General features: G+C 33.9%; 1 protein-coding gene across 1 annotated transcript in view; it reads left to right on the top strand.

Annotated features, from left to right (window-relative positions):
* Positions 1 to 13,647, top strand: part of LOC106467205 (ubiquitin carboxyl-terminal hydrolase 32-like) — a 129,109-nt gene that overhangs the window by 3,003 nt on the left and 112,459 nt on the right. The window contains exon 2 of the mRNA XM_022395332.1: positions 9,863 to 9,990. Within this exon, the coding sequence (XP_022251040.1) occupies positions 9,863 to 9,990 (128 nt within the window). The remainder of the gene's footprint in view (positions 1 to 9,862; positions 9,991 to 13,647) is intronic.

Raw genomic sequence — 13,647 nt, 5'->3', positions numbered from 1 at the left:
AATTGTCTGCTTTTTGAATGTTATCATTCTATTTTCTTTTGTGCATTATTTAATTAAATAAAAATTATTTAATGCACTACTATCATTAGTATAAGTTGGGTTAAGTGTCATTGACAGTCGAGAGCAAAGAAAAAAAAAAGAGAGAATACTCAGGTAAGTATTTCTTTTTTGTTGTTTATTCATTATTATAAAAGTTACTAAAATGTAAAAATAGAGATTTCTTTAGGTTAGTTAAAGTTAGATCAGATAAAATAAATAATAATAATATAATAAAAATGTTTCACGAGACTTGCACGTGAGCGGCTCATGGGTAACAATTTGATAGCATGACGTGATCTGCATATTACCCATGTGATTGACAACTTATAATGGCACAAATAATAGGTAGACATGGTTCAAAGGGCAATAAAACAATAAAATTTAATTATAAACACAAGTATACTATTACAAGTTTAAAGCTACTAAGGATAAACAAATGTAGTTTCATGTTACATTTGAAGTCATTTTAGAAAGAAAAATAGGGTAATTTAGATTTATTTCAACTTTTGTTTTTTGGTGGTTACGAGGTCGGTCTAATTGACCAACCATGTATAGTTAGGGTAGAGAAAATAACAGATAAAATATAAAGTTTTACTGAAAACACACATTTGAAATGTATTTAGGAGGTTTTAGACATTACATAAATGAAATTTGAGATTTTTGAGGATTAATTCTCCAAATTTAGTTAAGTTATAGATTTAGTTGTTACTTGCTATAACGTGTTTTTGTTCTTGTAAAGCCATATACAAACTCCTCCTACAATTTAACAAATGTTTTTGATCTTAGTTGTAATGCTAAGTATTGAGATATTTTCATCAAAATATTATTCATTTATTCCTAACTGACATTCATTATTTTTACTAAATTTGGCTTAATGCCATATGTTGTTTTTGTAATACATCTACAGAGAGACTGGGTAGAGTGAAATTTCAGTTAAAACACTGTTTTGCAAGGTGTTCTTGATTAGGGGGGGGGGATAAGTTTACAGTTCCATGTTTACCAAAAGCTTCTGTAGTACAGTATATTATGGTTATAAAATGTATCTTTATCATTTATATTTAATTATCTATTTATTTATTTTGGTGTAATGTCTTATCTACTGCTAAATTTAGTTAATTTAGTCTTCATATTGTGGCTTATATTTGTTAGTATTACTTCACGAAATCCTAATTTGAGTTTTAATTGTCAGCACATCTATCATACTTTTGGAGGAACGTCTAAAGGAATCAACTTTAAGGATCTGTTATGTGGACTTGTACTACTCACTCGAACGAAACAAGATGAAAAAATTAAATGTAAGTTGACTTTATGTGATGTGTATTAAAATCCATGTTACATATTTTCTGTATTTTGTTAGGCTTAGTAGAGAGGAATGGTTTAATTTTTCATCTTTTTCAAACACTAAGTATTCAGAATCACTTTTTTTATGGTAAAAAGCATTGAATTAGAATCTTTCATTCATTCAGAATAGATCCAATATCATCATCGGTGTTCCATTACTTCCACCCAAACTGGACGTGCACCTCTTAACCAAGTCTTCCCCTCTGGTTAGGGAGCATCTTTGAAATACAATATCACATCTGGCATGTGGACCCAGGATGAGTCCTCTTTCCATATCATTGCACTCAAACTTCTGGTACTTCATCGTCATGCTCCAAATTCTTACCCCTTATAGTGCATCGTTTATTAGAATCCATTCTGACAACCTTTTAGTTTTTCCTATATCAACCACCAAGGGGAACCCAATCAAGGACCTCTTACTTTCAAACCGTGGACCTTCCTTATTGGGCCAATTCTCTATCAGCTCATTTCATTGCCTGCTATGTACTGGGTGCTATGAACCTGGTTGCAGACTGCCTTTCTTGGCAGGACTGTGTTCTACCCATGGAAGAGTCTCTGGACTCTAGGTTTTCCAGTTGGGGCTCCATTCATTGATTCCTTGCCACCCCTTTCATTTCCAAGCTTCCTCTCTTCTGATCACCTGTTTCCTATCATTCAGCCCTGCCTGTTGATGCCTTCTGCCAGGACTGGTCTTATTGTTTTCATCACGAGAAGCCCCTTGTCGTGTCTTCGTGGTGGTACCCTTCTGGTGACTCAACCTTGTTTCCCTCTTCTATGCTATCTGACAACCCAACCCCCTCTTCCCCTGCCAACTATATTCTCTCTCTCCTGTTTCGAACTCACACGGGATTTTGACCTTTCACCTTCATGTTTGGGATTGTCCATTGCCTGTTGAACTGAACTTTCCAATCAGATAGCCTTTTCCTTTCTCATTCCTGTCTTCCTTTTACCTTATCCATCTACCTATGTGAGTGATGTGTCTTTCAATGTTGATCCATCTATTGCCACTTTCCTCCTGATCATCCTCCTGCTTGCCATCTTTCTTCTCTTTACTTGGATGTTTGACAGTGGATCAGCTGTCTTGTTGCTGGTTATTGAACGGCCTGGTCTACAAAATTTAACCTTTCTCGATACTGAAAGGTGTTTTCTTCCCCATTTCTCTCCACTTTGTTCTGGTCTTTTTGCCCTATTCTCATGCCAGATTGGGACCTCATTGTTGTCCTGCACATTCTTACATGTGCCCCTTTTGAGCCATTGGCAACCTATATGCTATTGAATCTTCCTGTACCCATTTCCATCATTCTTACTTTCTTCTTTATCCTGAATGGTCATTCCTCCATAAGTCTTCAGCTGCTTGGGAAGGAGACTGCTCCTTTTCTCCTATCTCCCTTTCTTCTATTTCACACCTCTATGATCAGTCAGACCTGGACAGTGTTTTTTGCCCCGTTCATACCATTCGTTGCTACCTAGCTCATCTCTCACTTTCGTGGCTCACATTGGACTCTACATTCTCTGGGATTTCTCTTCCTCCAGGGACATATCTCCTTCTACCCTTACAGGTAGGGTCCATAAAATTCTATATTTGGTCTACTCTTCAGTGGGGGTCATTGTTTGCAGATTGTTCTGCATTTCATCCCATCAGATTCGATGCCTCACTCATTCCCTCGTCTCTTGTTTTTGATCACTGCTGGATGAAATCCTACGAACTGGCATGTGGACTACTATTCACACTTTTGTTACCCACTCCATCTAGCTGTTTCATCTCCTGAAAGTTACTGCCTACCTCCATTTGCCATCCTATTGTCTACCCACCATCTTTATACAGGTGAATACATTTCCTTTTTCTTGTTACAGCATTCACTTAAAGGATCCTGCCAGGTGGCTAGTGGTGCCTCCCAGATTAAACTTTTTTACCAAAATTCTACATCAAGCCAGGATAACAGAAAGAACTCATACCATCGACCCTGGCTCCATATATGCCCACTGTTGAGATAGGGTGTTCTGCAAGACCACTTGAAGTATCCTCATGATGTAATTATATATCTGATTACTGTCCAATCCAGACCATACCTATTTTGTAGATCATCATGGAAAAAGCCAGCACCAAAAGGTGCTCTGCCCTCTTCCCTGACTCATGCTTGCTGACTTTTCACAATATGTATACATGGTCACCCATTGCAATGTCTCCAGGAAAAGAACCTTCCAGTTGAAACAGGACTGATGGAAATCAAGGCATTTTCTCAGGGTCTCCCCACTGTGAATCTCCCCCCCCCCTTTTTTTTTGTGTCTTTGAGTGGAGCAGAGGAGACCCTTGCTACTTACCATTTCCTAACTGCTGGGATGGTGGACCATGGAGAACCCTTACTGATTAGGACTTAACTATTTGAGTCTAGAACAAAGGGTGCTAATCAGGGGTGGGGCAGTTATGACATTGTCAGTGTAGTGCAGGTCATCTCTCATATAACTATACTTATAACATGCCACTTGTGCCCTTCTGCTGTATCATATCCTGAGTCTGTACAGTAAAGATGAGGTGAGTACATCATGTGATACTGTGCACTCGTCCTACAGCCTGCATCTGTTCAGTAGAGGTGTGTTGAGCACATTATAAGATTCTGCCCTCCTCCTGCAGCTTGTGACTGTCCATTATAGAATCTTTGCCCTCCTACTGTAGCCTATGACTGTCTAGTAGTTTAGGTGAGCATGCACCACTATACTGTGCTCTTCTCTTACAGTCATATATGGTCAGTATAATTGAGGTAGTCACACTATACACATGCATCCACCTCGTTTAGTTGGGTGAAGTGAGCACGTACTTAAAAACTGTGCCTTCCTCTAGCATGCACACACACACACACACCATTCCACATTCTATGTCATGGATTTTGTGCCCTCCTGCAACAATGTCAGTCTTTTAGTCTGACAGTAGAGTTGAGCACAGGGTACAGTCTGAATGCCCCCCTACCACGCTACACATATTGATTCTCCAAACACTTGTGTGCAAGTATTTGGATGGCCATGTTCTTATTCCACCCATCCCTGCAACACATGGGGCTCATTTCTCTCTTGCTCTCTTTTTCCTGGGCTAAGGTTATATCATACAAAAGATGAGATGCAGACTCCTACTGGTGTATCTATGTAGCCACTGCCTTTGGGTGTCACACTCCATAGGTTTTCTTTGGGCACTTTCTGAAGGGAATTGATCTAGATGAACCTTTACACCAATCCCTCTACCACTTAGATGTAGGATTCTAGCTTAATTGTTTGAAGAGGTGTGTATTGTCTTGGAAGTTAACATTTTCCATACCTGAAAAATGTATTTCCAATAGATACTCACCTCTCACATACACTCCCATACTTCCTCCCTACTTCTGATGCACCATAGTATACCTTGCCTCATCAAAGAATGAAGATTCATGATTGCAAAAGCATAGGAGTGAGTGTGTTGTCCTCCTATTGGTGGAGGGCTTATGCTACATATTAATGTCATTATGCAGTAGTGTAATTCATGAGAAATGTTGATTAGGTGGGAGTTTCCTAAAGGCTAATGACATGCAAATTTCTAAAGCAAATGTATAAAAAAGATAACTTAATTGTGTACAGTGGTGAGTATCTGTTGTAAATACATTTTTAGGTAAGGAAAGTATTAACTTTAAATAAATTTTGAATGTAACTATGTAATAAGTTGTGCCATGTGTACTTTAATCTTCATGTAATGAGATGGTTAATATACCTCTCCACGTTGAAAATGATCCAACCTAACACAAATGTTTGCTAGACTAACTTAAGATAATTTATGAACAACAAAGGGCCATTAGGCCCTTTAAGGCTATCCCTGCTTCACATCTACCCTAAAAAATTAAAATAACCACTTATTTGTAATATATCACTGACTCACTTCCTCCTAAATAAACTCTTATAAGGTACTAGCCTCCACTGTTCCTGATGTTCTGTGCTGTATTTCACATTAGGTAAACTAGGAAATTATCTAGGGTCTCGCCATTTTTAGGTGCTATGTGCCTGCAAAGCATGGATAGCTGTACGGCTATAATAGATTGCAAAAAGTGAAACAAAAGAAAAGAGAAAGATTATAATGTGCTATATTTTATATCAGAATATTATGCTGACAATACTAGAATATAGTGCAAAATTCATACAAAGCCTTGTCTGCCTTCCATTGACCCCAGTGGTGGATCTTGCAGCATTCCCCCAGACACCACTTGCTATGTAATTTTGCCCACTTCCAGAGTTTGTTTTTACTTCCCATATACAGAAGAGGGAGGGCTCTTGAATATCTTCTGCCTAACATCCCACAAAAGCTAAAAACAGTTGCTAATTGCAACTCATTCTATAGGCTTATCACTCTTATAAAATAATGCTATTAACTGGGACCAAACCCATTTTTTACAAATCTTAAACTTGTGTCCACTTCTGTTGTCTTCATAATTCAGCACAAAGAAATGAGAGGCTTTTTCGTATCAACCCCCTAAATAATCTTGCAATCTTTAATAAGATTTGCCCAAGAGAAAATAAGTCAAGAGATCTTCTCATAAAATGACCTTACCATCTCTAGAATCATTCTACTAGTTCTCTTTTGAATCCTTTCCAGTAATTCAGTATCTTTTCTTTGTTTACAGTTTTGGTTTCCTTATCTATTTTCCGAGATAGGCCTAACTAGTGATTACTGTAATCAGTAAGTCTAAGGTACACCATAAAAGTGGGATACCTTTACTACTAGTAACTGAACACTGTATTGATTATTTGAGTAACATATCCACCACTATGCCAAGGTTCATTTTCTTAATCGCAGTTTTGAGTAGGTTTTCATAAATAGGAACATGACCCAAATAATAACCAAAAGGTTAGCTTTTTGCTTACTGTACTATAATTAAAATTCATTTGCAAACATACCAATTGATCTGAGCCATTTTGTAGTAACTCAGCACCCTCAGTATAGCTATAAATTAATGTATTCAGCAAACTTAACTAATTTACTAATTATATACCTGTCAGTGTAATCAATGTTGTTAAAACAAAAGTAAAAGCCAAAGCACTAATACTCCACTAGTAACAAGTGTCTAGTTTGACTGCACTCTATTAATAAGTTTTGCTTTTTTTACACCCAACCACCCTTCAATCCAATTAGCTAGTGTTTCCCCCATCTCCAACAAGGTCAACACCAATCATAACTAGCTTAAGTTTGGTGTAGGAAACAGTAAACAAGAATTATTTTTAACATTCAATAAAATATTTCAACAAAGTAGTCACTGAGAATACAAATGCTTTTTCCACCAATATCATAGGGCACATGATATTGTTCATATTTGCATTAATACACACACGCACACACACTTTGTTTCCACAAAATAGTATGCTGCAATTAAGAACAGATCTGTCTTGATCAAGATTTCTAACCGCCTGAGGGAATTGTGCCAATTTACACAATTTAAGGTTAGTGTCTCAGTGTATCATTAGGATGATAATTTTTAAAAAGTCAGTAATAAGTAATGTAAATGATTATTAGACAGTCAACTCTTTCTATACAGGACGATACCCTTTTCTGAGCGTGTCGAAAGATTTTACTGAGTTACATTCAGAACTTAAATTACTTTATTATTACAGTATGCAAATAGACATGGCATTGAGAAATAGCTAATAAATCAAATTTTAATATTATATAAGTTTTAAGTTCTTAATTTTCTAATGCAGTATTTTAAAAAATCTTCAATTTCTCTTAGTATGAGAATTGTGACATTTACTCTCTGTCTTCTCTCTTCTCTAATTTATTTACCACCCCTCTCAAAAGTACAAAATTTAACATAAATTATTCATTATAATATAATTATCACTCAGGCACAGCATAATTTTTATAGGTTTCAATCTTATTTGGTTTCAGAGCCATAATCTAGAAATTCAGACCCCCTATTGCTACATCCACCTGTCACATCCTCTGTTTCACAAATTGATAATAGTTCTCTCTGACATTTAATACTGTATTGTTTCTAACCAATGGAAAGCCAAAGATTTAATGTATCACATGACATATTATATTACATGTTTTCTTTACTTAGAATTGTCTGTTTCATTTCCAATACGAACTTTTAATGGCTCGTATCACATAGTTAGAAGCCGGAAAAATTATTTTAGTTATAGGACATTGTCTGCTTTTTACGTGTTATTATTCTGTGTTTTAGGTACATTACTTAATTAAATAAATAATTATTTATTGCAGTAGTACCATCAGTATTATAAAAGTAGGGTTAAGTATTATTGACAGTCAATACCAAAAAAAAAGACCTAGGTAAGAACTGTATTTCTTGTTTTTAGTGTGTATTCTTTATGTAGTATTATAAAAGTAACTAGAATGTAAACATTATAAATTTATTAGGTTAGATTATGTAAAATATAGAAGAAATAATAATTGTAAAAAAATTTTCATGAAGTATGCTTGCGATTAGCCTGTGCATTAAATAATTTGATAGGATAACGTGAGCTACACATTTGTTGAGAAATTTACAGCTCGTGTGGCAGGATAATTAGTTCCACTCAGTTCAAAAGGCAATAAAATTTAAGTTTAACTCTCTGAACGTGGCTCGGTCAATTTGACTGACCACGTGACCTCTTTGTACTCATTCAAAGTCTTTATAGATTTGATACTAATAACTGTAAATATCGTCTGTTTATCTTCATGAAATTTGGCAGTCTTTCAGTAAACATTAAAAGTCTTACACATGCAAAAAATCATATTTTTAGTGAAGTATTTTTAATAAATTAAAATAGATTTTTCCTTGAATATATCGAGTATTTGTTTGAATAGTCCATTTGTAAAGTGATTTTCATGTTAAGATTTAAAGTACTTTTCTTCTTTTGAGTACATAAGGTGTATTATAAAGCTTAAAAATGTTCCATTGATAGTCATTTAACTACATGATGGGACATTTTCTAATTCAAAGAATAGACTTTTAAACCCATACAGTTATTTAGTGTAGTTATTTCATATTACCTTATGTCAATATTGTTTTTTATTCATTCAGAGTGGCAACTTTAATCACCAAGCTAGTTATGGCTTTGTCATATCCACAGGTTAATGTAGGATTTCCTTATATCTTACTTTGACTAAGTTAAGCAGACTTTTTTTTCCCCTAAATAATACTTACAAAATGTATTTTGTACTTTTTCTATTGATACGTAATCAGTAAACCCCCATACTTTGAACCATACTATAAAGTTGGAGTTACCATTTTCTCAAATGTTGTAAAGTATTTTTCTTATGAAAATCCATTTATTTTCCTATCAAATGTTCTTACAATACTAGTTGTCTTTTCAGCTTGTTTACCTAAATGTTCTATCATAACATTGTGAGACAGATATAATTAACTAGCTAGGAATTGTCTTCAACTGAACAACATTTGAATGGTCGTAAACTTTGGACAGCTTGCAGTGCACACTCGTATTTAAGAACTGTTCATGTTATACTTATGTTTTCCATTGCTCAGTTTTTAATACTATACATTCTGCCACATGTTTCAGCACTCGTGATGTTATACTAACTGTAACATATTTAATGCTCTGTCAAGTGAAAAAAAAAAGCTTTCTGAGGTTTCTCATTATAGTGAAGATGCACTGCCCCAAATCCCCAAGAAAGTATTATTTAGGGGTCTCAAAGTGTTACAAGTGTATTAGGTGAATGTTGGAAGCTACCTTTAGCTGTTAAGTATTATGGCTAGGTAGGGTCACGGGTTCGAATCCCCGTCCCACCAAACAAGCTCGCACTTTCAGCCATGGTGGCGTCATATGTGACGGTTAATCCCACTGTTCGTTTGTAAAAGAGTAGCCTAAGGGTTGGTGGTGGGTGGTGATGACTAGCTGCCTTCCCTTTAGTCTTTCACTGCTAAATAGGGATAGCTAGTGCAGATAGCACTCGTGTAGCTTTGTGCGAAATTCTAAACAAACAAACCAAATCCAAGACATTCCTGAAATAGTTTTGTAAAACAACTTATGAAATATCTTGTGAAATTCATAAATTTCATCTTATGTATTATTTTATGAATGATCTAAATAGGTTTTTGTGTAATTGTTTATCAGGACATACAGTGACAACTTAGTTTTTGTGATGCATGTACTTATAAGTATTATCTCAAGGCAGCTAGATAGTTATGAATTTATTTTGCATGATACATATACAGAGCACAATATCACAAAAAATTATTTAAGTTTCATTTTAAATATTGACCTAGAAAAGAATCAAAGAAGTTTAATGAAACTGGGACCTGGATTTGTTTTGTATTACCTACTGACAACTGGTTTCTTTTGATACATGTAAATATAATAGTTTGAAGGTCACTAAACAACTATTAACATATTTTGCATTATATATTTACAGGAAGGGAGTACTTTAGTTCAAGGGAGAGAAGGAAGTATGAGTGTAGAATTTTTATCTTAAGTGATAGTCTTTTATTGTTAATGTACTTTTTTGTTGTAGTAAATGAAGCAGAACTGAAACGACTCAAAGCAGCTTTTAAACGTGCATCAAACTTGCATGGACTGATATCAAAACAAGCTTTTCTCAAAGAGGTCTTGGGAGAATTTGTTCCAGTAAAATTAGCAGAGGTATTTGTTTATCATGCAATTAATTAAGTAATTAAAACTAATTAAGATGATTTAGGTTGCTGGCCTATTACATCAAAATAGCTTAACATTTCTTCAATATTTAGTTAAAGGACTTTTTTAGTCATATTCTCATGCATTTTTGCTTCATTCTTAATATTTTAGCAGTAAGTGTACTTAAATTATTCAGTGTTTTTGTTTTGAGTTTCTATTAATGAGTTATAAGGGTTCAATTTAATCTCTCTCTCTATGTATATCCTTACATGTTTTTCACTTTCTCTACCATCTCACTAACACTAGCTGTTATCAACTACACTGCAACAAATTAATTATAATTAGGAAATGGAAATATAAAACATACCTTTAATTTTTTGGTAGAATATCTTTAAAGAGTTTCCTTTTGTTAAATTCATTATTTCATCCTTTTCATGTATAGTAAACTTTTAATGTTTTATTTTCATTTCTTGTCTTTTACAACATATTCATCTCAACACAAGGCAACAGTACCCTCAAGGCATATTACAGTTGTTTGGGTAGAGGTGAAAAAACCTTTCAGCAAAATTTTTGTTCAGCAAGTAATATTGTAAACCTTGAGAATGGACACAAAGTATGATGTATATTTAAAAAAATGTTTAAACCCTTTAATTATGAATTTTAAAACATAACTGATACATAGTTAACTAAAATATAATAGTATGATCTAAATACAATATACACTGTCTCTATGATATATTTAGGTAAGAAACAACCATAAATGCTTTAGTCAGTCAAGTAGCCAACAACACTATAGTCAATTTCATGTACTCTTTGATGACGGTTTGGTGTGAATTTCAAAATAACCGTTGTTAGTTAATGCTGTAAAATGAGCTCTTTTTAATTGATATATACATGTTTATGTAACTTCTACATGAAAGGGATAAAAACAAATCTATTAAAGGTGGGTGTTTCAGTTGTCAAGGGTTGAAAATATCTATTACTTGTTTTAATTGTATTCATTTAGAGTACTTTGAAAGGAACGAGTCAAAAGGTTATGTAAGCATCTTAGTGGCTATTATTTGAAAATACAGAGAGTAAAAGTAGTTTTTTAAAGGTTTATTTTGTAATTAAGGACTTAAAACTTGGATAAAATAAAACTTCAAATTGTAACACGTTATATTATTAAATTCATTCACATACATTGATATTATAGGAGTTTGATTAAATCTTAAAGCTAACACACTGACTTGTGCAGTAAAGCATTTAAAGGACCCCTTTTTGAAAGAGTTAAATCCTTTTAGAAAAAGTCCTTAATTTCCAATCTGTTGTGTTTCCAAATCCATATATGAAAACATCTAAACATTTAACTCTATCATAACATGCTTTAGGGTACAAATTACTTTCCACTTTTATAAGCTTAAGTCAATACTTTAAACAGAGCAAAGGTCCTAAGATTGAGCCCTGAGGTACCTTACTTGTACCATTAATCCAGTTTGACTGAACCCAATTTGTAACAACCCTCTGCTTTCTTCCGTACAGCCACTCTTCTATCAAATTTGCTAACTTATCTCTCACACCTATAGAGATTATTGTTTTTACAAGTCCTTTATGTGGCACCTTGTCAAATGCTTTCTGAAAATACAGATACACCAAATCTACACCCTTATCCTAATATACATAAACAGTAACCTTTTCAAAGAATGTCAAAATATTTGTAAGGCAAGATATTCCCTTAGTGAAGCCATGTTGACTATCCAACAAAATTTTAAACTTCGTTAAATGGCTTTGCAAAGCATCTTTTATCAGACTTTCCAAAACTTTTCCCACAACTAATGTAAGACTAATGAGCCTATAATTATAGGTCTTCTCTCTGATAGGAATATTTATGTATTTTTCTCTTAGAATCCTGGGACCAGTTTAAGTTTATATTTATTTCCAAGTTTTGTATGGTGGTTACGAGGTCGGTCAAATCAATCCATCCTGTACAGAGATACAGTAATGAAGATAACAGATAAAATATAAAGTTTTTTCTAAAAAAACATTTGAAAATGTCCTGACGCATAAAAGTATTTTTAACCTTAAAATCAAAATTACTTTGCTTGTTGGATAGTCAACATTTGAAAAGAGAAAAAGGCATGGTAAAAACATTTCTTAAAAAAATCTTAAAACTTAATAAAGAAATTTGATATTTTGCATATGAAAGCCTTGTAACATTTACTGATAATCTGCAAAAGTTTGTAAAGATACTTTTATTATCAAATATCATAATATAATTACTCTCATGGTCACGAGTTGGGTGGATCCCACCCAACCCATAATGGAAGGGTTAAAGGAAATCTAGTGATTTAATATTATATTTCCTGCTGAGTTAATATTAACATTGCTACTACTATATTGTGTATCTTCTACATTTATGCACTAATAACTGTAGATGCTTAACTTTCTACAACAAGGTGTTTAATTCTTTCAAGGACATTGTCCTTTTAATCTGATGTTTTCCCAGACAAGTACTATTCATTCAAAATAAACTAAATTTATGTAAATTGTGTGCATCTTGAAATGAACACAAAATACAAGTGCTAGTTCTAATATGGCACCAAACTGTCGAGCAGAGCTGAGCCTCATTTAGAAAGACTATAGACTCCAGTGCTTACTTCTGGGACTTCTAACAAAGATGTTTGTGGAATATGTACGAGAATTTATTTTCTGTTTCTGCCTGATGGTTAATATAACATTATGGCTTTTTTGTACAAATTCTGTTTACCATAGCTGACCATCCAGTTTGATTTAAAATATTTATATATTCCTTCTACACTTGGTTGTGTAATTGTACATATAGAAAATTTATATTGCAGTTTGAATTCAGATCATTAGCGTTATAATTAGAGTTGGTTGTGTAGCTTTGTAATCGGCCTGAGATTTACATCAATGACATAGATGAAGGAATGGTCAATAAATTACATAAATTTGCAGATGATATTAAGGTCTTTGATGTTGCTAGCTGTGAAGAGGATGCTGCTGATTTACAAAAGGATTTAGATTATTTGGTGAGTTGGGCAAATAAATGGTAAATGGGTTTTAATTATAATAAATGCAACATGATGCACGTGGGTTATCATAATTTGAATTATAAGTATAATTTGGATGGGAATAACTTTAACAGTGTCATGAAAGAAAGGGATTTTGGTGTAATAGTTGATGAGTCTGTAAAGCCATCCAAGAAGTGTGTTGTTGCTAGTGGTAGGACAAATAGGATTTTAGGTTGTATCTACAGAAATATTGAATATAAGTCTAAAGAGGTTATAACTTCATTATACAGGTTATTGGTTAGATCACATTTGGAATATTGTGTTTAGTCTTGGGCTCCTTACCTTAGGAAGGACATTGAATTGTTGGAAAGAGTTCAGAGGAGAGTTACTAGAACGGTGCCTGTGATGGAGGGATTGTCATACGAGAAGAGGTTGAAATCTCTCAAATTGTATTTTCTTGGAAAAAGAGGGGTAATAAGGAATCTGATTGATTTGTTTAAGGAAATTGATAGTGTTGGTGCATCATATATTTCCATACTTAACAGTGAGAACAGTAAGATTAGGGAACACAAACATAAATTTTGGCAGGGTAGGAGTCATCTTCAGCTAAGACAGTTTTATTTTTCTAACAGGAATAGTTGCCTTCGGTAGTATT

This window comes from Limulus polyphemus, unplaced genomic scaffold (genome assembly GCF_000517525.1).
Source record: "Limulus polyphemus unplaced genomic scaffold, Limulus_polyphemus-2.1.2 Scaffold2527, whole genome shotgun sequence".
Taxonomy (NCBI): domain Eukaryota; kingdom Metazoa; phylum Arthropoda; class Merostomata; order Xiphosura; family Limulidae; genus Limulus; species Limulus polyphemus.
This window is presented reverse-complemented; position numbering and strand designations above follow the sequence as displayed.